The 25,948-nt window shown below is 49.7% G+C and overlaps 1 protein-coding gene across 1 annotated transcript in view; it reads left to right on the plus strand.

Moving 5' to 3' along the window:
* The window catches only part of VWA5B1 (von Willebrand factor A domain containing 5B1), a 50,132-nt gene that overhangs the window by 13,181 nt on the left and 11,003 nt on the right, over positions 1 to 25,948 (plus strand). Inside the window, exons 5-16 of the mRNA XM_039228955.1 lie at positions 1,398 to 1,543; positions 2,344 to 2,475; positions 3,110 to 3,234; positions 6,882 to 7,058; positions 11,476 to 11,586; positions 14,004 to 14,206; positions 14,645 to 14,759; positions 16,382 to 16,567; positions 18,630 to 18,813; positions 20,015 to 20,205; positions 24,680 to 24,881; positions 25,548 to 25,862. Coding sequence (XP_039084886.1) covers positions 1,398 to 1,543; positions 2,344 to 2,475; positions 3,110 to 3,234; positions 6,882 to 7,058; positions 11,476 to 11,586; positions 14,004 to 14,206; positions 14,645 to 14,759; positions 16,382 to 16,567; positions 18,630 to 18,813; positions 20,015 to 20,205; positions 24,680 to 24,881; positions 25,548 to 25,862 — 2,087 coding nt within the window. The remainder of the gene's footprint in view (positions 1 to 1,397; positions 1,544 to 2,343; positions 2,476 to 3,109; positions 3,235 to 6,881; positions 7,059 to 11,475; positions 11,587 to 14,003; positions 14,207 to 14,644; positions 14,760 to 16,381; positions 16,568 to 18,629; positions 18,814 to 20,014; positions 20,206 to 24,679; positions 24,882 to 25,547; positions 25,863 to 25,948) is intronic.

Genomic DNA, 25,948 nt, shown 5'->3' on the forward strand with positions numbered 1-25,948 from the left:
AGAAGCCGGCGGCACAGCCAGTCTCAGACAGGGAACGCCAGCTTGTGCGCTGTCTTCGTACGTGCTGACATTGGTTCTGAGTCTTCCATGTTTGAGAGGCAGGGCCTACCAGAGCTGGGGACACTCAAGACCCCGGTGGATGAAGAGGGGCCCAGGAGGCCCCGAGAAGCTTATTCCTGCCCATTCCAGCAGGCAGAGTAACCCGTGCTCTCAGGAGAAGCCTGCATCGAATCCCCATGAACCTCAGAGTTGCTCAGACAGTAACACAAGAAAAAGGAAGAATAACAGGCAATACCAAGGGTTAGTGAGGATGGCGAGGAGACTCCTGTCCATTGCTGGCGGAAGTGGAAACTTTACAACCTAGAAAACAATCTGGTGACACACAGCAGGTGTCCTTTGACTCCAGAACCCCGAAAACATTGTTTCCTAAGTGCACAAAAGGGAGGCAGACCTGCTGTGTTATCTGTTAACACGGGGAGGAAGGGACAAAGAAGTACAATGTAACAGACGCCCCCAGGTGATAGTGTCCCAGCAAAGACAGGCGGACAGTCCCCCTGGACAGAGCTTAAAAAACAGCAGTGAGCCAAGGGAAGTGATGGAATGGGATTCATAAGACAAAGTGCTCTCTTCCACTGAAAACACACACACACACACACACACACACACACATCCACAAGCCCCGTGACCTGCAGATTAAGCACACAGAACAAAGGCCTTAGAGGGTGTGACCCTGAGGGTTGGGGGATGGAGCAGGGACAAAAACAGGATGGGGGTGACCCCGAAAGAGAGCCTGGGAACTTGAGCCTTCAGCAGGTGACTCGCTGAGCAACTCAGCTCAAGGCAACTGTCATTATTATCTGCATTTCATGGATGGAAAACCCAGAGCTGCACAAGAGGCTGGGGCAAGGGGCTCCAGGCTCACAGGCAAGAGCAGGGATCCAAGACGCAGTGTGATCTTGTGTGAACTTCCTCACCATGGAGCCAGACTGACCTGGTGAGGACGCACTTTCTGCCAAGTGCTAGTTGTGGGAACTTAGGCTGATCGCTACATCTTGCTGAGCTTCTGTTTTCCCATGTGGGAAATGGGGGACACGGGGGCCCTGATGCCTCTTCTACGGGAGGTGGTGAGAAAGACGGTACCAATGCTTTGGGGCACAAGGCGAAGCGCCTGGTTCATCCACTGTGGGTCGCTGTGCCTTATGCCAGAGTCCAGGCTCTCCCTGGGATCAGGTCCTGCGGCCAAGTAAGGGTCTGGGGTGGGAGGAGGTTCCTCAGCCCTCTTTGAGCTGGGTTTCAGGGAAAGCCAAGGCCACTTGGGACTCACCGTCGTCTTCCGTCTGCCTGCCTCTGCCCTGGCTGCCTCCTCCTCCTCCTCCTCCTCTCTGCCACCTCCCCAGCAAGGACAAGCATTGCTTCGGCACCCGAGCCCTGGACTCCTGGAACAGGCTGTGCCTGGCAACTCTGCTGGACACCGATGTGTCCAACCCCATGGAATACGAGTTCAACTTCCAGCTGGAGATCCGTGGGCCATGCCTGCTTGCAGGTGAGAGAGGGCCGCCCAGACCCGGATCCGGACAGGGAAGAAGACCTGAGGCCCAGAGGTGGGGAGGGCTTCCAGCCAAAAGCTGCCAGGGACAGAGAAGAGTGGGGGGGAGGCAGGGTAGCTGACCAGCCCAGATGGAAGACAACCTGAAGCACAAGGGGCTTCCTGGACCCCCACTTCCTGCTCCCCAATGTGGGACCCAAAGAAGAGCCCCTCCCCAAGGACAGGTTTCAAGGCTGTTCCCATGGCCACCTCAATGGCTCCCTTGCAGAGTCAAATCAGCGGGGGACTTTTCAAATCCCGCCACCCAGATCCCACCCAGAGCTGCTGATGACAGTGGTCTGGGCTGTGTCCTGGACATTGGGATATTTAAGAGCGCCCAGGTGGTTCTAACAGGCAACCAGAGTTGGGGACTCGTGTTCTGGGGCTCCCCTCCCCAGCCCACTAGAGATGTTGAAGGGACACAAAGATGCAGTTTCTTGACAAGGAATGCTGTCCCCAAGCAGCGTGGTGGCATTTACAGAGTGCCCAGCGATGGAGCACTGAGCTCTTCCTTTCTTTATGTGCACGATGAGGAAGCAACCCCTTGACTCAATGGATCCCGAGGGCAGGGCAGGAGAGGTCACAGACGTCACCTGTCTAAGCCCCCATTTTGCAGATGGGGGATTGAGGAGACCTGTCCATGGTTACACAGCAGGTCCGGAACCCCTCTGACCTCCCTCCAGTCTCCCTGTCCCCAACTGAGAGCCCCTATTTCTCCTGAGACTCCTGAGCTTATCTCATCTTTCTGTGCCCCACAGGGGTGGAGAGTCCCACCCATGAGATCCGAGCTGACGCTGCCCCGTCTGCATGCTCGGCCAAGAGCATCATTATCACCTTGGCCAACAGGCACACCTTCGACCGGCCGGTGGAGATCCTCATCCACCCCAGTGGTACTGGGCACCAGGCGGGGCCCCCAGGGCACCTGGGGAAGGGAGGAGGTGCTGATCCTGTGGGGCACAGACACGTGGCCAGCCAAGGAGAGGACAGGGGAGGGCAGAGAGGAGACCGGCTCTAGTGGCTCCTGGAAACATGACTCTAGCTGGCAGAACTGAGTACCTCCTGCCCAGATTCTAGTTCCAGAGGCCCCAGGGTTGGGGGGGGAAGTCTCATCCACCCAATGGGAACCTTTGCTCCCAGGCTAGCCAAGCAAGTAAACTTTGGAATCCAAAGCTCAGGGAGACCCTCACAGCTCTGAACCCTCAGAGAGCAGCTCTTTTGTTTCTTGAAGGATTCATAAAATGTCAGGATCTGAAAAGATCAGAGCCCAGTCTCACTCCCATTTTACACATGAGTAAACTGAGGTCCAAAGAGAGGCAGTGAGTTCTCCATGGCCACTAAGCTCCCCTGCCTGCCAACAAAGGGGCCTTCCTGTGGCCCCACGCCACTCCAGGCACTCAGGGATTCCATCCCCCTCTCCACATCGGGAGTCCTCCCCCACCCCGTGAAGATCCTCCTCCTAAACCAAGGCCCCCAGCATTACCCTCACACTTGGACAAGTGCCAAGAGTTGATCTCATCTCCGCAGAGCCACACATGCCACACGTCCTGATGGAAAAGGGGGACATGACCCTGGGAGAGTTCGAGCAGCACTTGAAGGGAAGAACGGATTTCATTAAAGGGATGAAGAAGGGCAGCAGTGTAGAGAGACAGGTGAGTGCGGCCGGAGCTGAGTCAGCAGTGGCACAACTGGGGTGACGGGGGGGCTTGGTCATCACTGGACACAGGGTACTGAGCAGGAGAAGAGGGTGGCTTGCCTGGGTCACTCCCACAGCACCGTTTCTGGCAATGGGCTGGGGCGAAGCTGGGACATGGACTTCCTGATGCAGCCATCACTCTGTCCCAGTCACCCGGCAGCCCACCTTCTCCTAATGCAACCAAGGTGCCTAAGCCAGGTGACGTTCCAGGCTGGTGGCAGACACAACCTTGGTCTTCTCCAGGTTGTTTCACCCCAAGGAGCCCCCAGGGGCCCTCTCCATCCCGCCTTTACCCCTAGGCCTCCATTTTCCCACCTGCTGAATGGGTCTCCTGCTCTTCCTTCCTCTGAGATCCTTGCAACTATTACATAAAGAATAAAGGCAGAGCAGAGAAAGCCGGAAGAAGACCCTGTCTTGGCCCGCCCCTCCCCTGTGAAGTGCCAGTATGAGGAGGTCTTGGGGGGGGTGGGCAGGGAAGGGTGGTGGAAGGCTGAGCCGCCAGCTACACCGGCAGCCTCTCCTGCTCATGGCCCTGCATGCCAAGCTGGGCCCTGAATGCCAAGGCACATTTAAGAACAATGGCACGCTTCTTTTTCTGATATCCCCGTTTTAGATGAGAACACAAGGCATAGCACTCTAAAAGAGCTGCTCAGCTGAGAGGAAGGGAAGACCATTCTCTTGGGAGTTGGCTTTGGTGACATGAGGCCAAGGACTGAGTCAATCCTGGGGGGAGGGGCAGCTTGGCTGGATTTAAGAGCCCCTCCCTGACTGGCAGAGGACCGTGGCAGAGGGGGAGGGGATGGGAATAGGGAGACCCCTCCCTTCTCGCGTCCTCCCCATTGGTAGATATCCCACAGGAAGGGCCTGCTTGCTGGGGACAGGAGGGATGGCAAAAGGAAAGGGTCAGTAGCTCACTGCCCACATCGTCCGTGTTAGGAACCCCACTGGGAGCATCCGCCTTCCCAGAGGGGCTCCCTCACCCAGATGAGTCAGTTCAGGGAAGAGGCTGGGCCAGGTTCTCAGAGTGGGGGTGCCCCTGAGCTCTGAGGACTATGGCATATGGGCAACGGTGGGGACAGTGGGTCTCCCAGGTCCAGGGCTGGCTCCTCTGCCTGCCAAGACTGAAATCAATTAGCTCTGGGAGGGCCGAAGCAAATGAGAATTTGCCACCTTGGGTTGGCTATGCATATACTCTGTTATTCTCATGAGCTCCAGGGATGACGGGGATCACCCACAGCCACTAAGAAGTGATGAGTTTATTATAATTGGATAAAGGTAACTGGAGGAGACTTTGGAGAATCTTGGGCCGGGGTCCCCATGCCACCTCACTGAGAAACAAAAATCAGGTTCCCAGAAGGGGCTCCTTTCACTGACAGATGAGGCTGTTGCTGCCTTGGGCTCTGTCTTCCAGAAAGCCAGGCTAGACAGTGGCCTTTGGCAAAGGAGATCCATGTGGGAGGGAGAACGCAATCCCTCACCTAGGAGGGAGGCAGGCATCCAAAGGTGAGCATCAATCACAAAGAGTGGGTATGACAAGCCGTCGGAGGCTGTGATTTAGCAAAGAGGGGGCAAATGACACAGAGGAAGACACCATGTACAAGAGACAGATGCAGAGAGAAGCAGAGACAAGTAGAGACAGAGACTGGAAGAAAAAAAAACAACTCAGAGATGTACACGTAGGTGCTCACACACACAGATTCATTTCCCATTTATTTATTCGACAAACACTATGTCCCCAGGAGACGTCGGGCTCTGTTCTAGGCACTAGAACCACACTAAAAATGACATGTCCTTGTTCTCATGGAGCTTACAGTCAAGCACAGACAAGAAGTAAATGAATGAGCAAGATCAGGGGCAGAGAGGGCTGGGGACCATGAAAGACATACCGCAGGATGGTGTGATAATGAGTGATAAGCATGGGCGCTGCCTGGCCCGGTGTTTCGAAAAAGCCTATCTGAGAATGAGGCCTGGTGAGTGGTGAACAGAGACCATGCACAGAACTGGAAGCAGAATAAAGTTGACCTGTTTGGGAAACAGGTGGCCGGCGTTGTCGAAGTATTGGGAACAGAGTGGGCAAAGAAGGTGGGGACAGGAAGACAGGGGTCCGGCTCAAGGGGGCTTCAGAACCATGGTGCAAGGTGTGGGGGGAAGCTATTGTGTATGCAGCAGAATGCCGAGGATGATCACACTCCCTGCTCTATGTAGAGAACAGACCGCAGGCAGATAAGCGTGACTAACGGAGGTCCAGACAACAGATGGTACGGTCCTGAACTGGGCTAGGGGTAGGGGGAGAGACAGAGAGGAGAAGACAAGTTCAGAGTGCATCTCAGCTACGGAACTGACAACGCTTTGTTAAATGAGTAGCTGTATGGGGAGGGGATGAGAGAGGAATGAAGGACAAGCCCTAGGTCTTGGGTTTGAACACCCGGGTGTTTGATGATGTCATCTATCGAGTTGGGGAAGGGGCTGAAATGAAAACACTAAGAAACAGACACAAAGAGGCACATGCACGCAGACACAGTCAGACAAAAAGGCAGACAGAGGAAATCGGGGTGAGGAGAGAGAGAGGTGGGGTGAGGAGAGAGAGAGGTAGGGTGAGGGTGGAGGAAATGAGATTTGGTGCGGCGTGTGTGGGTGAGTCCGGAAGCAGGGTTTAGCAGCAGCGTGCCAGGGCCAGCGAAGAGAACACACAGAAAGATAAAGAACTGTGGTGCTGTCCTCCCTTTAATGTTTATGAGTCCATCTCTGTACTGAGCTCTAAGGTAAGCCCTGGTAAGATGCAAAAGAGACTCAGGCGTGGCCTGCCTGCACATAGCATACAAGCTAGGGGACGGGCAGACATATAAGCAAAAACATCACACTGTGAAAAGTGCCTGGATCCCCACAACACACAACAGCAGATATAGTGATGTTGGCTCCTGTTTAGAGACACTTGCTCTGTGCCAGGCAGTAGGTTTCTTGAGCATTGCATTGAATCCATATAATTCTGTGAGATCAGTACCTTTGTCTTCCTTCCATGCATGAGGAAATGAACTAATAATCAGTCTACCCTGAAGACGGGGGCAGGCATCCTAAAGAGGTAAAATCTGAAGAAGGAGTAGGAAGTCATCAGAGGGAGAGAAGCAGTAAACCCAGGGAAACCAAGTTCACAGCCAAGATGAGCCGGAGGGGTGGCCTAGACGCTGGGGGTGAAAGCCAAAGATGCACTTCTTGGCTGAGGACCTTCCGGCATGTGTGCTGGGGCTTCCTGCTCAGTCCATCCCATAACTTCCCCTGAGAAGGGGATGTCACCTGCCCCACTTTATAAATCAAGAAACAGACCCAGAGGAGGGACATGCCCAAGATCACTCAGCTGGCTGGTGAGAGCTGAGATTTAAACCCCAGTCTTTCTGCCTCCAAAGTCCATACTTGCTGTTTGCTGCCACTGTCAAAGTCTAGCGAACGGAAGAACTGGGTACAGTTGACCTGGATGTGTGTCTCGTGCAGAGCGTGAATGGGATCTTGACAAAACCCGGTGAGTAATGGGGGGCCAGCGTAAGCCCCCCAGGAGCAGCTCTGGATGTCTCGAGTGCCCAAGTGAGAGAGTTTTCCTTTCTCCTCCAGACAGAGCTCATCAGGAGGCGCCTGCACAAGGACATCCTCCACCATTCTGTCATCATGCTCAACTTCTGCCCTGACCTGCAGTCAGTCCAGCCGAACCTGAGAAAGACCCACGGGGAGTTTATCTTCCTCATTGACCGGAGTGGCAGCATGAGTGGAACCAATATCCACCGAGTCAAGGTACCTGGGAGAGGACCCGTGCCCCGGGATTTAGGGCTTCAGGGTGAGCCCACGTCCTCAGCCCTCCCTGTTCCAAGCAACCCTCCTTCCGCACCTGAACTACCTCCCTAAATTACTCCAGGACCAAAAGGGACAACTCAGCTTTCTAAAACCAGTTTGAACAGAGACGTCCAAGATCAACTTGTTCCCCCAAATAAAACCCTGACATGGTACGAGCAGAGGTAGAGCCTTGTCCATACCAAGGGATAAAGTCATCAATAGCTCTCCTTGGCACTCTGCAAATTGGTGAGGGCCTGCTTGGGCTGAGACACCTCACCAAGTACTGAGTGGAGAGGGGCACAGAGAAGAGAAGGGGGAACTCACAGATGCATTAGGCTTACTCTGTGCCAGATACGACGCCAGCCACTTAATGCACAGCTTGGTGTTGAATCCAGACAATATTCCTGTGAGGCTGGCCCTGTTGTTCACCATTCTCCAAATGGGAAAGCCAATCCTGAAATTTTCAGTAACCTACCCAAGGTCACAGAGCCAGTGTGGTCTAAGATCAAACTCATGTCTGTCTGTTCCTACCACCTGACATCAGAAATTCATTGCATATGGCCTCAGCCGTTAAGGAGTGTGTGTAATCCACTAGAAAATATTTGGTTTATTCTTTTTTTCTTCAAGTGCCTAATATGTGCAAAGCCCTGTGCTTGGCCATCTGGAAAGACAGCAGGTTGTAAATATAGTTCCTGCCCTCAAGGAGTTCACAGTCAAATGAGGGGGCAGCCCTGCTGACCAGTTATAATTGGGAGCATGGTCTCATTGCAGTGGGAAGTTCTGAAGGAGTGCAGAAGAGTGATAAACTTTCCCCTGCATATCCATAAGAGTTTCATCTCCTTCAGGAGATTATTCGCCTCAGCTATGGCATTATCTAACTCTCCTTTGTATTTTTCATTGTGGAGATGTGTGTCTCCTCTGCTGGAGTTATAAACTCATTAAGGGAAAGGACCAGCTCTTTCTCATCTATCTCTCCCCATGGAGCCTCACTCTGTACTTACGCATAAAAAGCCCCCCAGTCGCTGTTTATTGAACTGGGTAAAGGCTCATAGTTCAAGGAAATGAAGGATGCGGGAACAGGAAGAGAGACAGCTCTACTGCACCCTGAAATTTCATCCCTCCTCTTAGTTTGTCTCTGGAGCAAACTCTTGTTTCCAGGGCAACAGGATTGGCAAGGACGGGAGGGGTTAGGTGGGATCTGTGATGCCAGCTATCTACTCGGGCTTGCCATGACTAGGTTTCGTCTTGGAGTATGACTGACCAGTTATACATGAGACCCAAGCTCCTGTCTGAGGCTTCTAGAGGCTGAAGCACAGGGCTACTTGTCACCTTCTCCCCACCTCTGCCCACCATCAAAGGCAAGAATTAGAACAGGGAGCTGTCCATAGTTCTGCTGAAGCACGCTCCAGGACCGTGTGGCCATGCGTATTTCATTCCACAGCTGTATCACTTTTTTAAGACAGCTCTTCAGTTACTCTAAAGCATCATGGGATCTTATGAGATCTCTTAGGGAGCATTTAATCCATTTTCCCTGCCATTTTCTGGGTAAGGAAACGGAGTCCCCAAGAAGCTAGGTGTTTTCCCCACATCACAGGGCTAATGAGGAAGTCAAAGCCTTCCATATCTTGGATCAGTGCTCATTTTCCTTATGCTCCTGGTAGGATATTACAATGCTCTTTTACTGAGAAAGACTTTCTTCTCTGATTATGTCATTTCTGCTGCATGGCTTAGTAGAAAGACATGGGTTTCGGGATCACTTCTGCCACTGACTTGCTACGTGGCTTTGGACAAGTGGATTCTCAACTCAGGGATTCATTTATCCTTTCTGTAAAATGAGAAAGAACGATTAATTCAGGGAGGGCCAACATATGTCACACGTTCCTTTGTTCCCCTCGCCTAAGACCAGACAGACATCAATAATTGACCGTGGCATTTTTTTTCTCACCCTGAGCCTGGACTCATTCTCTATACCCTTGTCATCTCAGTGGTTCAGGCTGTTACTACCAGTTAAATGGAGCTAGTTCATGAGTGGAAATCTGTTTCTGGAACTAAAGACTTTCCAAACTTTACCCTATAGGATTTTCAGACAATGACTTCCTCTGACTCTCCTGTCAGTCCTTTTCCCCTTTGGAGTCTCCTCTGTTATTTTTTCCAGTTCAGCTCACTGAGCTCAAGGTCATCCCTTCACAAATGGCTTTGCATTGGCACAATCCATCCTGCGACACGTGTCCTTTTTAGAAAAAGGTGCAGAAATTACTCAGGCACACACTCCTTTCCCCACTGACAATGAGACCATGGGGGTGGGGTGCGCTTGGGTCCTTAATTGTGTGCCACTAGGTGACATTTTAGGAAAAACTAGGCTCAGGAAGGTGGGAGAGAATAGAAATCCGAACAGCCACACCAAGGGGGAAAGTTCAGCCAATTTCATTTCCTGCAGCTGGTCTCATTCTTCAGCTGCCACTTGCTGCCAAAAACATGGCTTTAAAAATTCTAATAGGTGTGAGCAGAGACAATCTGTGTGGATCAGCTGAGTCTCCCGCTAGCAGGAATATACATTAGCGGCTAATGAAAAAAATAAGCAGATATTGACTTCTTTTGTCAAGAAACAAAATGTATTGACACAGGCAGCAAAAGGAGATGGAGAGAACAGAGAAGGTTGATGTTAATGTGTGATGTTTGCAGAGGGGGATGGGAGAGAGGCCACAGGTCTAGAGCCTGCGAGACTGCACTAGTTGCCAAGACCCACTTGCGAATGTTTCCTTCTAGATTCTGGAATATAACAGTTTGTCTCTTTGTGAAATCATGCTGAAATTCCTGGGGTGCCATCAATAAACTACTTAGGGGTGAGGGAGAGCCCCTCATTCCTGAGCTCTGGGCCAAGGCAGAGCCAACACGAATAAGGATCTCAGAGCTATGTTTTAAAAGCTGTCCTGTTCTTAGGTTTTGCAATCCAGTGCAATTTTGTGCTTGCTTCGGCAGCACATATGCAATCCAATGCAATTTCTTAACCCTCTGAGCCTCAGTTTTCTTTTTAATGTTATTCTTTTTGATAAAAAGAGGAAGGGGTGGAGATAGGGGCAGAGAGAGTGGGAGACACAGAATCTGAAGCAGGCTCCAGGCTCCGAGCTGTCAGCAGAGAGCATGACACGGGTCTCAAACTCACAAACCATGAGATCATGACCTGAGCCGAAGTTGGCCGCTTAACCGACTGAGCCACCCAGGTGCCCCTGGGCCTCAGTCTTCTTATCTGTAAAACAGAGGCATTGCTATGAATATGTTTCTCATTGGGTTGGTAATAATAACCGTTTACTGAATGTTTACTAAGTGCCAGGCTGAGGCTCATTGGAGTGGCATAACTAACCCGAGGCCAAGTTAGTAATGGCAAAAGTGAGATTAAAACCCACATATGTCTTCAAAATATCTCTTCTTAACCACTGTGCTGTAATGCATGTTAGAGAAATTAAATGAGATAATTAACAGAAAGTGCTTAGCACAGGATTTGACACCTAGTAATTGCTTGATATTTATCACTGCACTGTGCTATCATAATGATGATGATGATGATGATCATCATCATCATCATCCCCCGCCATCTCTCCACCTTTCTTTTTTGTCATTATTTATTTCAATATACCTTCCTCAAGATCTCCTGGTGTTACATAGTTAAGCAGGTTAGAACTCTTTAATGTTGACAGACTTCAGAGGCAAGGTGACACATATTTGAGTTTTTGGCTTTACTATTGTCAGAATGCTCACCAATGACCTGTTCTACCTCTCTGTGCCTCGATTTTCTCTTGTATAAAAGGGGAATCATGGTGTGCCTGCCTAAAGGGTTATTGTGAAGATTACGTGCATAATGCATGTAAAGTATCTCCTGGGCATGTAACAAATATGAGCTGAAGAGACTGTCCCTAAGAGACTTGTCCCTAGTTAACAATGAGGAGGGGGGGGTCCATCCAAAGCAGAAGGCCCTGGATGAAAGCCAGAAGCCTGTTCCATGAATAGTGTGCCCTGGACCCTGCCACATGCCTCCCTGAGACATGGATTTTGTTTTTGCCGAAGGGAGTGGATATTCTCTGCTCTCCCCAACTCTCAGGATCAGCAGGAGGTGAAAGGGAACTAGCAAATATAGTACACGGGCTTTGAGAAGTCAGACTTGCTACACGGGTGAGAAGTTTTATGATGATGGCTTTGATCCAGCCTCTGGTCTCACTGTCAGCAAATTTCTTGATCTGAGGGAGAAGCCAAAGTTGGGTGCGGGCAGGGGATGAAAGGCCAGCCTGGAGGCTGCTTCTGTGCTGGGTTGAGAGCGCTGGTGTGTGGTGGCAGAGGTCATAGTTCCTTCCTGAATTCTGAATACCCCTTTCTTACCTCCCAGGATGCCATGCTGGTGGCTCTTAAGAGCCTCATGCCAGTCTGCCTCTTCAATGTCATTGGGTTTGGATCCACATTTAAGACACTCTTCCCTTCCAGCCAGACCTACAATGAGGTAAGGAGGGGGCAGGGCTGGGTCCAAGAGTGGGTGGGTGGTGAGGAACAGAGGAAAAGAAGAAAAAGAAGGAGCAGGGGACCCTGAGACCAGCCTCAGAAGCCATCCCCCACATGGAAACTCAATGATGCCTAGAAGCAGAAAATTTGCGAGGCTGTCTCTGGCTAGGTCATTTTCTGATAGCTCATCTTCTGATACTTTTTTTTTTTTTTAGTGTATTTATTTTGAGAGAGAGAGAAGAGAGAGAAAGAGCATGCACACACATGCATGAGTGGGGGAGGGGCAGAGAGAGAGAGACAGAGAATCCCAAGCAAGCTCCATGCTGGGCTCAGTCTCACAACCATGAAATCATGACCTGAGCCGAAATCAAGAGTTAGATTGGCTAGTTAGGTGGCTCAACTGACAGAGCCACCAAGGTTCCTGGTCTCCTCTTTAAAATAAGGAATATTTTAGGCTAAGTATAAATGTGTACAAAGAGGAGGTACAAGGAAGGGCTGGAGAGAGGATATATTCTAGGCCTGCCACTCACTGAAGCCTGTTTCAAGAGAACGATGGGCTCATGCAAGGCTGAGCTAAAGGAGGGAATGGTAAGGGGATTGTGAAGTGAATAGGTGGGGGGCGGGGGGGCTCAAACTACCATTTAGAACAAGAGGGCTGGGGCCCCAGCAGCATGTTCAGAACTGGAGCAAATCTTATCCAGGTCTAGGAACAGGAAGAAAGAAAGTACAGGAGGAAGGGAAGAGAGGAAGGAAGAACATTTTTCAGTGAAAAATAACTTTATGGGTTTTTAAAATACAAAAATAATCCCACAATTTTTTTCTTTTCTTTAAAAACATTTTTTTAATGTTTATTTATTTTTGACACAGAGACAGTGTGTGAGCAGGGGAGGGAAAGAGAGAGAGGGAGACACAGAATCTGAAGCAGGCTCCAGGCTCTGAGCTGTCAGCCACAGAGCCCGACGCGGGGCTCGAACTCACTAGCTATGAGATCATGACCTGAGCCGAAGTCAGGCGTTTAACCGACTGAGCCTCCCAGATGCCCCAATCCCACAATTTTTAAATCTGGCTAATCAATAAGAAAAAATTTTAAATCTCCCATGATTACCTCACACACACACACACATACACACACACACACACACACACACATACACACACACACAAAGAAGACAAAGAAAAGCCACTGTTATAGGCTTAATATAAATCCCTCCAGACCTTGTTCTATGTTTACACACATTTTTTATAGATAGGGTGAGACCTGTCATACCACAACAGCCTATCATAAGCATATTTCCATGCCAGTAAGTATTAATCTGCAGCATAATTTTAATGGCTGCCTAGTATTTCACTACATGGGTAAATCAGGACTTACTTAAGTAGATCCCTACAATTGGGCATTTAAATTGCTCCCATTTTTTTTTCTATTTAGCATCTTTGTAGCAAGGACTCTGAGCCCATCCTTAATGATTCCCTTGGGATAAATCCTTAGTCTTGTTGGTTCAAAAAGGTACATATATGTTTCAAGACTTTTGCTACATGCCGTTACCCCAAGCATGGGCGTTAAAAGAGCATCTTCGTGAATCGGGAGCAGGACATCTGATGGCCAGTGAGAATCTGTTCTTGCTGCAGTGACATCCATCTGGTGCCAGGAGTCTTTGGACAGCTGGGTTTCACAGCATTGATCCAGGGGGAAGGGAATCTGAAGCCCACGTTAGGGAACTTTGATTTCCTCCAAGTACCATAGGGATTTAGCATCACAGTCTTGAGATGTCTAGTGTAATGTTCTTAGCAGACACCTCCTGCCTTGCTCATCAGTAAAGGATGAGCTTCATTTGTGCTGAGCCGTTGGGGCTTGATGTGCTACCTTTTCAGGGGTGTTTATATTTTTAATGAGGAACAAAGAAAGGACATTGATAAGTTAGCACACTATCAACAGCATTTAGGGCACCGGTAGGGAGTGTTATTGGGCAGATCACCCCAAATGAGTGACCATCTATGCTTCCTGCGCATGGGACAGGGTTGAAACTGGAATCTTGAGGGGCGCCTGGGTGTCTCTGTCGGTTAAACACTCAACTTTGGCTCAGGTCATGATCTCACAGTTCATGAGTTTAAGCCCCACATCAGGCTCTGTGCTGATAGCTCAGAGCCCAGACCATGCTTCAGATTCTGTGTCTCCCTCTCTCTCTGAGCCTCCCTGTCCATACTCTGTCTCTCTCTCTCTCTCTTTCTCTCTCTCTCAAAAATAAATAAACATTAAAAATTTTTAAAAAGAAAAAAAAAGAAATTGGAAACATGAGTCAATCCAGAGAGATCCAGCTAAGATCTAGGGAAACAAAGGACTATCCTCCGGGGTGTTGGAGTCTCGGATCCATATGGTGACCCTGGGGACCACCTTCCCTGCCCGTGACTTCCCTGCAGGAGAGCGTGGCCATGGCCTGTGAGAACATCCAGAGAATGCAGGCCGACATGGGCGGCACCAACATCCTCTCCCCACTCAAGTGGATCATCCGGCAGCCAGTGCACCGAGGCCACCCACGGCTTCTCTTCCTGATCACAGACGGTGCCGTCAACAACACCGGGAAGGTGCTAGAACTGGTGCGAAACCATGCCTTCTCCACCAGGTGGGCACAGGCAGAAGGTCTAGGGCTTGGTTATCCTGGGCTGCCCTGGGCTGGGGGTGCCTGAACGGGACATCATAAAGAATGCCGGAAGGAGAGGAGAGAACTCCCAATTCCTACGGTGCTTTGCATCCAGGGTGATGAGGCTGATTTCAAAGTCTGCCTTTTTGCCTCGAGAGTTCAGATGGAATGAGATGTCCACACCTTTGCTTCCTAAGGGCGGCCTCAGCAGAAGACTCTGTCCCGGGGTGGGAGTTTATGGGCTGCTGTGAATGCAAGTGCCCGCAGCTGGCCCCCTTCCTTCTGCTTCGTCCTCTGTCTGATGTTAGGATCAGCTCTGAGATAGCTCTTCTGGCTCATGCTCTGTCCCTTTCCCCTCCAAAAGGACAGAGATGGCACAGAGGATGGGACGTAGCAGCCTCTCTCCTCCCTTTCTCCCAGGTGCTACAGCTTTGGAATTGGACCCAACGTGTGCCACAGACTGGTGAAAGGGTTGGCAAAGGTGTCCAAGGGCAGTGCTGAGTTTCTGGTGGAGGGGGAACGGCTGCAACCCAAGGTAGGTGACAGGGGCTCAGTCTCTTCTGGTGCTGGTACCTCAGGGGCCCAGCTCGGTCATACAGCAACTCAGGGGTGGAGCTGGGACTTCATTTCATCCGGGTCTGAGCCCCCCGCTGGGCCACGCTACACCCCAGTGAGAATCAGAGAGGCGGAGGCCACAGAGCAGGCGACTCCTGGAGCTGGTACTGGACACTCGATCCGTTGGTCTCCAGCCACTCGATCCACATGCTCCATCCACTGGTTGGGCAGGAGTAGGGCTTCAGAAAGAGTTACTGCCTCTGTGGATACGAGTTGTGTTTGGGGTCATTTGTGGCCACATTCCTGATGATGACAGATGGTGGCTCAGAACAAATGTAAAGGACCCAGAAATCAAGGAGATTATAGTCTTCTCTCCATTTTCTGCACAGTTGGCACAAATAACCCAGCCCTTTGAAAATGCCTATGTCAGCCCAGGTCCTCCAGGAACCAGCTGAAGTTAAGGGTGCAAGAGGTTCATTGGGGGATAACGTCTGGGAAAGAGGGAAGAGGAAGAAGCAGGAAGGAGAACTCTTCAGCCCAGGATGCATATTCATACCTGTGAAAGGGAGGAAGGGAAGCAGGATTGAGCAGGGAGAGCCTGAAGACAAGTCTGGCAAGGTCTCAGCCAACCCAATAGGAAGATCTGGAGCAAAGATCCCCTAGCAGGTAATCAGATTGGGCCAAAATGCCAGGCATTAGCATCTCTGCCCTGCTCAGCCATTGTCTTGGGGCTTCCAGGGAGAGGTGTGGCCTTGGCTCAGAAGCTGGAGCCTTATTACATCTGGAGACTATCACCTAACTGCATTCCTTGCTTCAAGAGGACACAGTCTGCCTCCGAGGGAGATTCGGGAGTGCACTTTTATGGCTGCCACCATCCCCAAATCATTTTCTCCAGCTTTGCAGTACCTTTGAAGAAATTGGCCTTGCTGATGCTAAACCCCAGCTGTCATTTTTTTTTTTAAAAGTTTGTTAACATCTATTTGGTTTTTGAGAGACAGAGCCTGAGCGGGGGAGGGGCAGAGAGAGGGTGAGACACAGATTCCAAAGCAGGCTCCAGGCTCTGAAATGTCAGTACAGGGCCTAATGCAGGGATCAAACTCACGAACAGTGAGATCATGACTTGAGCTGAAGTCGGACGCCCAACTGACTGAACGGCCTTACAGCTGTCATTTATTGAACTTTTATCAGGAGGCAGCTCTTTCAAATCCAGCATCTCAGCTAATCCTCCCAACGATGTTGAGAGCTGAACATTACTAACTCACTTTATCGGAAGGGGAGACTGAGGCCCAAGGAGGGAAATTAACTTGCTCAAGATCACTCTCCAGTCCACATATTGGCACAAGCTTTCTGTAGGCCCAGGGCTAGTCACAGCCTTACTTTGGGTCTTGGGTTTTCTCATCATAAAATGTGAGGCTTGGAGAAGCATTCTAGTAGGTCTAGGAATCTCAGAGGCATGTCCACTGCTGGGCAAGTCACCTTGAGGCCTATTGTGTCTTGTTCTCTGCTCACACCCCCTCATGCTCACGCCCACATGATCTTTGTGCTCCTCATCTGTGAATGCTCAGACATGCCTCCAACCTGTGTTCTGACCCTGCCCAACAGATGATCAAATCCCTGAAGAAGGCCATGGCCCCAGTCCTGAGTGATGTGACTGTGGAGTGGGTCTTCCCTGAGACCACAGAGGTCCTAATCTCACCTGTCAGCACCAGCTCCCTCTTCCCTGGAGAACGGCTGGTGGGCTACGGCATTGTGTGCGATGCCTCCTTATACATCTCCCATCCCAGATCCGTAAGTATCTTAGACATTCCAGAGCCTTGCCCACAAAGCCACCCTTAGCTGGAAAGACTACTGAGAATGAATTGGATCTGGGGTTTACAGTTGTGGGGCATGGTTGCCAGCCCATAGGCATGTGGTCATGGTGACATTGCTTGGGTAAATGCTGTCATCGCAATGCATGGTTCTTTTTTTTTAATTTTTTTATTGTTTATTAATTTTTGAGAGACAAAGAGCGTGAGGGGGGGAGGGGCAGAGAGAGAGAGAGAGAGACAGAATCTGAAGCAGGCTCCACGCTCTGAGCTGTCAGCACAGAGCCCAACACAGGGCTCAAACTCACAGAGTATGATATCATGACCTAAGCCGAAGTTAGACACTCAACCAACTGAGCCACCCAGGCACCCCAATGCGTGGTTCTTAAGATCCCCTGCAGCAGAAACCTTGGGGTAAAACGCTTAAAATGCAGACCCCAGCCTCCAACCTGGGCCTACTGAATCAAAGTCTTTGAGGGTAAGGCCCAGGAACCTATATTTTATAGAATCTCCCCAAAGTGATTTTGATAAACAATTCAGTTCGTAATAACTGCATTTGGGTTTCTTTCCCCAAACGCTCTATTTCAGGCCATGTTTCCTCAGATGAGTTTGTGTTTTATCTACATGGATGTGGTGACAGACATGAGATAAAATGAGGAATGTCCATACGGAAGGTGGAGTTCATGCTAAAATGTGGGAGATTGACTGAGAAGCAATTTCCCCATCCCTCTTTCCTCTTTAGTGAATCTCTCCTCTCCTGCTTGAAGGGTTTGTCCCCTTCTTTTATTTTTAAGCAGGAGTCACAAACTCATTGCCTAGAGGGACTGTGCAGGTATAAAATGAATGAAACTGACTTATAAAAATAAAAGGGGAACATGTCATGAAGGATAGCAGCAATCACCCAGTCCCTAGAAAGGCCGTAAGGAGTGATGAGGAATATGGCAAACTGGACAGCAGGCACCCATCTGAATTGGGTGGTCCCCACCCAGCTCTAAAACTATTCCCATGAAGGAAGGTGGGATCTGTGTTCAATGTGTTTTCAATCTTACAAGAGAAGTTAGAATTTTATGTGAAATTTCCAGATTTTAGAATGTTCTAGAGTCTCCTAAGAATCATGGTCAGGGTAATGGATAACGGGTTGTGGAGAGTAGGGCATTCAAATGCAGGGAGAAGTTGGTCAGTCTTTGAACAGGCTAGACCTCAGAGGTCTGGGAGACGGCAGATCACCAGCAAGCCCTACCAATCATCAGATCCCTTCTTTCCTTACTCATGAGAATGGCAGTTTTCTCCCGCTTACTGGGGCCGTTGGGTAAGGGTACCCTTGTATATTGTGGTGGAAACATGACTTGCCCCCCTGGAAAGCAACCTAGAAATAACTAATGAAATGAGGAATACATAGCTTTTCAGCCCAGAAATTCCTCCCAAGAATCAAACACGTAGAAATAAAAGTGATATAATGGGTTCATGCCCAGGGATTCACTGTAGCAAATTTTTATGGCAGCAAAAATAAATGGCCACAAAGTAAATGCTTAAAAATAATTTTACTATTTTATTCAGTCAATTGTTAAAAAGAATAGTTGACATGCAGGATTTCCAAAATGTTTTAAGCGCAAAATTCAAGATACTGATAAATGTAATACAGCTCAGATTTTGTAATATAAAAGTGATCCCCCAAAGCTCTTATGTTTTGTGTATATGTTTCTATCATGGAGAATGGAATGGGAGAAACAGAAGGTTCAACTTTGCTGATTTTGCTGATCGATTTGGAGCCAGCAGTGGCATTTAGGATTTTTTTTTTTAATGTTTAAATAAAGAAGGTAATTAAAAATATAAACAATATAAATGTTATGGAAAGTCAATTCCACCCAGCAGCTCTTAAACAGAAGTCTGCCTAAATAAATCAAGCCGGCAAAAAGCTGCCCTGTTACCCCAGGCCTTCAAAGATGGAAGGTGCATCGCCTCCTGTCACACGGCTTGCTGCACAGCACGTGTTCTTTCCGACATCTAGCCTCACTCTCAGCGCTCTTCTCTGTCCCTCCCTCCAGGACAAGAGGAAACGCTACAGCCTGTTGCACTCCCAGGAGTCCAGCAGCTCCGTCTTCTACCACTCACAGGATGAGGGGCCCAGCCCGGACAGCAGAGACTATGCCAGGGGCGCAGGCGCACCCTTCAGCCCGAGGCAGCCCAAAGACGCCCAGCCACCCACTGGAGACTCTACCGCCAGCCCTGGTTAGCCTGACGCTCCTTGTGCTCCCCTCTCTCTTCCAGGGAGGCCACGGTGGCCACATTTTACTGAGCATCTACTATGTGCTAAGCGTCTGATACAAACAGTCTCACTGCAGTTGTGCCAATGAGTACCTGTGCCGATGAGCACTACTCTCCCTATCCGCAGGTGATGAAACAGAGCCTTGGAGACTTTAAGCAGTTCAGCTACGCTCATCAAACTTGGAAGAGGGAGGGTACAGACAGCTAAGAGCTGTCTGCATCCAAAGTTTCTTTATGGTGTTAATTTCCTGTGATAGGGTATTTATTTATTTATTTTTGAGAGAGAGGGAGGGCACAAGTGATGAAGGGTGGAGAGAGAGAGAATCCCACGAGGGGCAGAGAGAGAGAAGGGATCACTTACTAAGGCTGGGTATCAAATACAGATCTGGGGAACAAAGGTAACCCACACGTGCACTCCTGTACTTCAGAAGTTCTCCGCCTAGTGAAAGAGACATGATCAGCCCTAACTTAGATAGAAGCAGAGTGATAGGGACCACAGGAAAGTTTAACAAGCTGTGAGGGTCCCAAGGAAAGACACATTGGTACAAGACATCAACAAAGACGTAATGAGGGCACTGATTTTTAGAAATGGGAAGAGAGAGGGGCGCCTGGGTGGCCCAGTTGGTTAAACCTCTGACTTTGGCTCAGATGAAGATCTCACGGTTCATGAGTTCAAGCCCTGCGTCGGGCTCTGTGCTGACAGCTCAGAGCCTGGAGCCTGCTTCAGAGTCTGTGTCTCCCTCTCTCTCTGACCCTCCCCTGTTCATGCTGTCTCTCTCTCTCAAAAAATAAATAAACATTAAAAACATTAAAAAAGAAGAAGAAGAAGAGGGAAGAGAGAGGAGATTCTGGGCAGCAGAAACTGACCCAAGGTGTGGACGTGTGATACCTAGAAAACACAGACACAATTGGTTACTCATCTGGTATATTTGAACCACACAGTACATTGAAAAAGGAGCAGTAAGGACAGTAGCTGGGTAGATGGATTAGGACCAGATTGGCAAGGCTTTGAATGCCAGGTGAGCTGAGACACACCTGTAAATTTTTCACCAGGCAAGCAGTGGAAAATGCAAGACGTTTCCAAGCAGGAAAGGAGTATGCAAGCCCCTCTCTCTTCTCCCACTGTTCTCCACACTGATGGCTCCCCTGTCACCACCCTACCCAGGTCTGGACTTCTCCCAGAGACGGCGGGCATATAGCACCAACCAGATCACCAACCACAAGCCCTCCCCGAGGGCCGCCACAGCCAGCGACCCCTCAGTGCCTGCCAGGAGATACCCACTGCGGAAAGCCAAACTTCAGGACCTCACCAACCAGAGCAGCACAGAGGCCTCGTGGTGGCAGATTGATTTGCAGGTACCAAGCAGGGCAGATTGGAGCTGGGAGGGCCATAGATGGGGAGAGAGCTGTGTCTCCTGCTGTGGCCACAAGGAGGGGGCCTGTCCACAACTTCTCCTGCCAAACGGGTCACTTCCTCTTCACTTTTCTGCATTTTCATCTGCCTGGCCTCCTTTCTAATGATGGTACCCGCTGGCCAGTGACATCACCTGTTCCGTGTACACACACTTCCCAGCCAACAGGGAGTATCCCCATCTACACTCGTGTGATTTTATAGCCCTCCTGGGAGAGGAGCTGGAGGGGGGGGAGCTGACCACCCCCACTCTGTATAGATGTGGGAATTGAGGGCCAGAAAGGAAAAGTGACTTATCCAGGGTCATATAGCCAGTCGGGGGACTGCGACCCAGGGCCCTCTGCTTGCAAAGCCCTTGCTCCCTCCTCTATCGCCCTGCACCTTCTGCAAATCCCAAGGATTGCACATTCCCCCTTAGCAGAGATCATTGCAGAGTTAGAGCCCGGGCAGGACCAGCCGCCCACCGTTCAGCTGGACCAGGGTTTCTCTGCCTCAGCACTGCTGATATGATAATTCTGTGTCACAGGGGCTGTCCATGTGTTGTAGAATGTTTGGCAGCAGCCCTGGCCTCTACCAACTCAATAGCACCCCCAGTCACCATAACCAAAACCATCTGTAGTCACTGCCAAATCCCCTGGGAGCAGAGGGTGACATCACTAGATAGAGAAACACTGTCCTAAACCAGATTGGGGTTTGTCTGCATGCCTTCTCCCGTTTTCTTAAGAATGGGCTTCACGTAGCTTTGCCATCATTAGGTCCTTTTCCATAAAAGCAACCGTTCGCTCTCCCATGGTCAGCCACTGCCCCCATCGCTCCCCGTGTCTCCATAAGCTCCTACACTCCCCAGGGGCAGGGACACTACCACCATGTCCCTGAAGGCCCCTGTCTGTGCCTAGCCAGGTGGAAGACACTAACCTTGGACTCAGGCAGAATCTGCTCCTTAAGCATGTTGCTTACCCTCTCTGAGCCCCAATTTCCCCTTCTGTGAAATGGGGAGAATAGCTTGTGCAGACGATCAAGATAATAACAGCCATCAACAGATATTTTTTTTTTGTGATAGCATTTCTTATTTATTTATTTATACATTTTTTTTTACAAATAGTTTATTGTCAAATTAGTTTCTACATAACACTCAGTGCTCATCCCCAAAGTGCCCTCCTTCATGCCCATCCCCCCCTCCCCCCCACATCCATCAGTCCTCAGTTTTTGTCAGCATTCAAGAGTCTCTCATGGTTTGCCTCTCTCCCTTTCCCCCACCATTTCCGCCCTTCTTCTCCCCCTTGGTCCTCCGTCAAGTTCCTCCTAATCCTCCTATACGTGCAAACATATGGTATTTGTCCTTCTCTGCCTGACTTATTTCGCTCAGCATAACACCCTCAAGGTCCATCCATGTTGCTACACATGGCCAGATTTCATTGTTTCTCATTGCCATGTAGTATTCCATGGTATAGATAAACCACATCTTCTTGATCCATTCATCTGTTGATGGACACTTAGGCTCTTTCCATGTTTTAGCTATTGTGGAGAGTGCTGCTATGAACATTGGGGTACATGTGCTCCTATGCCTCAGCATTTCTGTATCCCTTGGGTAAATTCCTAGCAGTGCTATTGCTGGGTCATAAGGGAGTTCTATTGTTAGTTTCCTGAGGAACCTCCACACTGTTTTCCAGAGGGGCTGTACCAGTTTACATTCCCACCAACAGTGCAGGAGGGTGCCCTCAACAGATAGTTTTGAGAACCAAGTGGAAGGCTCTTGCAGGCAATGGCTGATAAGAGATGAGGTGCCTGGTGCAGCAGCTGGTATACAGTAGGTGTCTCTTAGATGCAACCCTACTTGGTGAGAGCTCTGGGAGGCCTAGCATCTGCTCTCTCCTGCTTGTTTCTGGCCCCTCTTTGCTCATCTCTCCCTCATCCCCTGCTTGGCTTCTTCTCCAATCCAACTCTCATCAACACACTTGTACAAATGCACACACATGCATATGCAAGCACAAGCACGTACACACTCCCTGCAGCCTCTGGAGGGGTGAAGGACTGAATCTTAGATTAATCTGTTGCCATAGAAGCCGTAGCAGCATCTGTCTCTTGGTGGAGCGGTGATGGTGGGGCAGGGGTGAGGGGAATCTCAGTCTATCATGGGAGAAGGGGACTGAGGATCCCTTGGGACCCAGCAGCCCTGGCTGGGCACCAGCTCCTACCGGGGCCATCCTAACAATGACTGACAGTCCTTTTTTTCTCCCAAACCCTTGTATGGTCCCCAAGACCTCAGACCCAGAAGAGACAGGAAGGAGGACCTCAGCCCCTGCCCTAAGGAGCCCCCATCTAATAGGGAGGCACAGTCCTCTTCTCAGTAGATACTTGACAGAGATAAGGAAGACTCCATGGTTAACTGTTGGCCTTAAAACCTGAGAGACGCTTTTTCTGTTTCACCTTGTATATGTCTTTGACCCCTCCCCGTCCGCTCCCCCTACCGAGCATACCAAGTTTCCCAGAGGCACAAAATTCCTTTTTAATTAATTTAACATTCTTTAATTACAGAAGTAATACATACTCAGAGTTTGCAGCAAAAACCCTCAAACAGTTCAGTCCGGTATAAAGTGTTTCCTTCCAGAAATACTACAAACACACACACACACACACACACACACACACCACATATATGTTATCAATAATCACATCACAGATCTCCAATTATATCCAATTATTATTGGATATCTCCAAAATCCAAAAGTAAATCTCCAATTTACTTTGTTAATGTCTTTTTTTTAAGTTTATTTATTTATTTTGAGACAGAGAGAGAGAAAACGAGCAAAGAATGGGCACAGAGAGAGGGAGATGGAGGATCTGAAGTGGACTCTGCGCTGACAGCAGAGACCCTGACATGGTGCTTAAGCTTACGGGCCATGAGATCATGACCCACGCCAAAGTTGGACACTTAACCAACTGAGCCACCCAGGCGCCCCTGTTAATGTCTTTTTAATTCACTTTTTTGTTTACAGTACAATTCCTCTTCTTGGTGAATCGTTCGTGAGTTTTGACAAACGCATAGTCCTGTAACTATCTCCACAATCAAAATACTGAACAGTTGCAAGTTACTTTTTTAAAACATGTTTGATCTTGGACAGCTTTCCACATTGGTAGGAAGAAATCTGCCACTTTGATTTCAGGGTTGTGTAGCAGTCCATTGTATTGATCTACCATAATAATTTATTTGTCAACCCCTATTGATGCGCATTTTTTATAGTCTCCAGATTTTCACTTTCACAAATACTACTGCAGCCAATCTACATACAGTGCGTGCACATAGATATTTGCATCCTTGTGTATTTCCACAGAATTAAATTTCTGAAAATGGAACTGTTGGGTCAAAGGAGCCTGGGCACATTTCATGTTGATAGCACACTGTTTAAGGCTCCTCCCACAGGTGTGCACCAGTTTACACCCACATCCATAGTCCAAGAGAGACACCCTGTCTCCTCAATTAGCCACAGTGTGTGTCATGAAATGTTTAAGTATTTGCCAATCTGGAAAATGGGGGAGGTGGCGGGGGGGGGGGAATCATGCCTTATTTTAATTTAGAGCAATGCTCATGAGGCAGAGCATTTTTTTCATGGATTTATTGGATACATTTTCTGTGAATTGCCTGTAGAGGCCCTGAACCCACATTCTACCTCTGCCTCCCCCCTGCGCCAGTGATTTATAAGCACTTTTTTTTGAAAATGATCTTTGTCATGAATGTTGCAAATATATCTCCCAGTTTATCCCTTGCCTTTTGGTTTTTTTTTTTTTTGTACCAGCGCAAGAATAGATAGATTAAATGCACAAAACAGAAAAGAAAGTCCAGAAATAAAACCAAATGTACATGCGAGCTTTGACAGGAGAGAGGCAAGGCATTGATAAACCTTAGAAATTCAATGAATGGACCATATTCAGGAAATGGTGTTGAGAGCTGTACTACTCAGAAAATCAAGGAAAAGACTGGTTTCTATTTCTTTACACCAAAATAAATTTCATGTGAATCAAAGATTTAAGCAAACAAAAATAAATCATAAAAATTCTAGAAGAGTTTTTTTTAAGTGGGAAAGACCTTTTGAGCATGACATATGAGAAGACATAAGGAAAAAGCTGATAATTTTAGCCTCCTCCCAACACAACAAAGTTTTAAACTTTACAGCAAAAAAAAAAAAGTGGGTTTAGAATATTATGCATGGTATGTGATTTTCCATGGTTTTCCAAGCTTTGGACTTTTCCATGCTTTGAGATTATTTGTGTTGATGGTTCCTCATGGGCAGTGGTGAGTAGGTTATGTGTCCTTGGGCCCCGCAGGAGCTGGAGTGTCCAGGGAAGGAGCTGTGGCTAGGGTTGGGGGGAAAAGGCAGCCACCAGGAGCTGAGCCTCCTTCCTTCCTTCTTGCACTCCTAGCCTTTGCTCAACAGCGGTCCGGACCTGAGCCAGGGCCCCAAACTCAGCGGCCCAGGTGCCCGCAGGCCATCTCTGCTGCCCCAAGGCTGCCAGCCCAGCCTGCCTTCTGGCCAGGAGACTCAAACCTGGAGCCCCATGAAAGAGCTGGATCTTGGGTCTAACCTGAAGCCTGCCTCAGACAGCCGTAGTCCTGGGGACCTGGGTAAGTGCCCACAGGGTCCAGGACCTGACTGGGGACAGGGAGGAATTCTTCAGCTTCAGATGATAGGACTTTAAGAAAAATTTTTTTTATAGTTTATTTATTTTTGAAACAGAACATGAGTGGGGGAGGGGCAGAGAGAGAGGGAGACACAGAATCTGAAACAGTCTCTAGGCTCTGAGTCAGCTCAGAGCCTGACACAAGGCTCGAAAACCCACGAACCGTGACATCATGACCTGAGCTGAAGTCAGACGCCCAACCGACTGAGCCACCTAGGCGCCACACTGGACTGAGGGCAAATGTCTTTGTCCATGCCCTTGGGGGAGAAAGACCGGTTATGCCCATCCTTGCCAGAGAACCTCATTGTTTCCCAATCAACCTGGCCCTTGGGCTGGCTGCAAGGATCCCAGATGTGCCTGAGGCTGCATTCTCTTCTGCATATCTGGCCGTCTCAAGGATTCCTGGGAGGTGGGGCTGCCCCATTTGGGGGAGAAGCCCATACCTTCCAGCTGTCCTAGGGAAGGAATCCTGTGTTCCTTGAGGTGGAGGGTCGGGAGAAGACTGTACTTGCTTAAGGATGTCTGCGCCCTGGGGAGGACTGATATCCCTGGGGGCTGATCCCTCTGTGCCCCAGCTCAGAGCACGGCCTGCTTGTGCCTCCACTCGCAGAGCCGTCCCATCACCCTTCCACCTTCGAGACCGAGACGTCCTCGGACTGGGAACCCCTGGCCGAGTCCGAGGAGCGGGTAAGTCCCGGCAGGCCCCCTACCCCAGGCCCGGTGCTGGGCAAGGCCGTGGTCAAGGGCCTGCGCGACAGCCAACGTTTGCAGTGGGAAGTGAGTTTTGAGCTGGGGCCCCCCGGCCCGGAGAGGGGAGAGGCACAGGACGCCGACCTGTGGAACGAGACCTTCCACCACCTGGCGGCCCGCGCCATCATCCGCGACTTCGAGCAGCTGGCGGAGCGCGAGAACGAGATCGAGCAAGGTGAGCTCCGCGGCCAGCGCGCTCCTATCAGCCTCCCGGAGCCTCTCCTCGCAGCCCCGCCCAATGCCCACCCCACTCTTCCCACC

The sequence above is a fragment of the Hyaena hyaena genome, unplaced genomic scaffold (genome assembly GCF_003009895.1).
Source record: "Hyaena hyaena isolate Hyena2069 unplaced genomic scaffold, ASM300989v1 scaffold_35, whole genome shotgun sequence".
Lineage (NCBI taxonomy): Eukaryota > Metazoa > Chordata > Mammalia > Carnivora > Hyaenidae > Hyaena > Hyaena hyaena.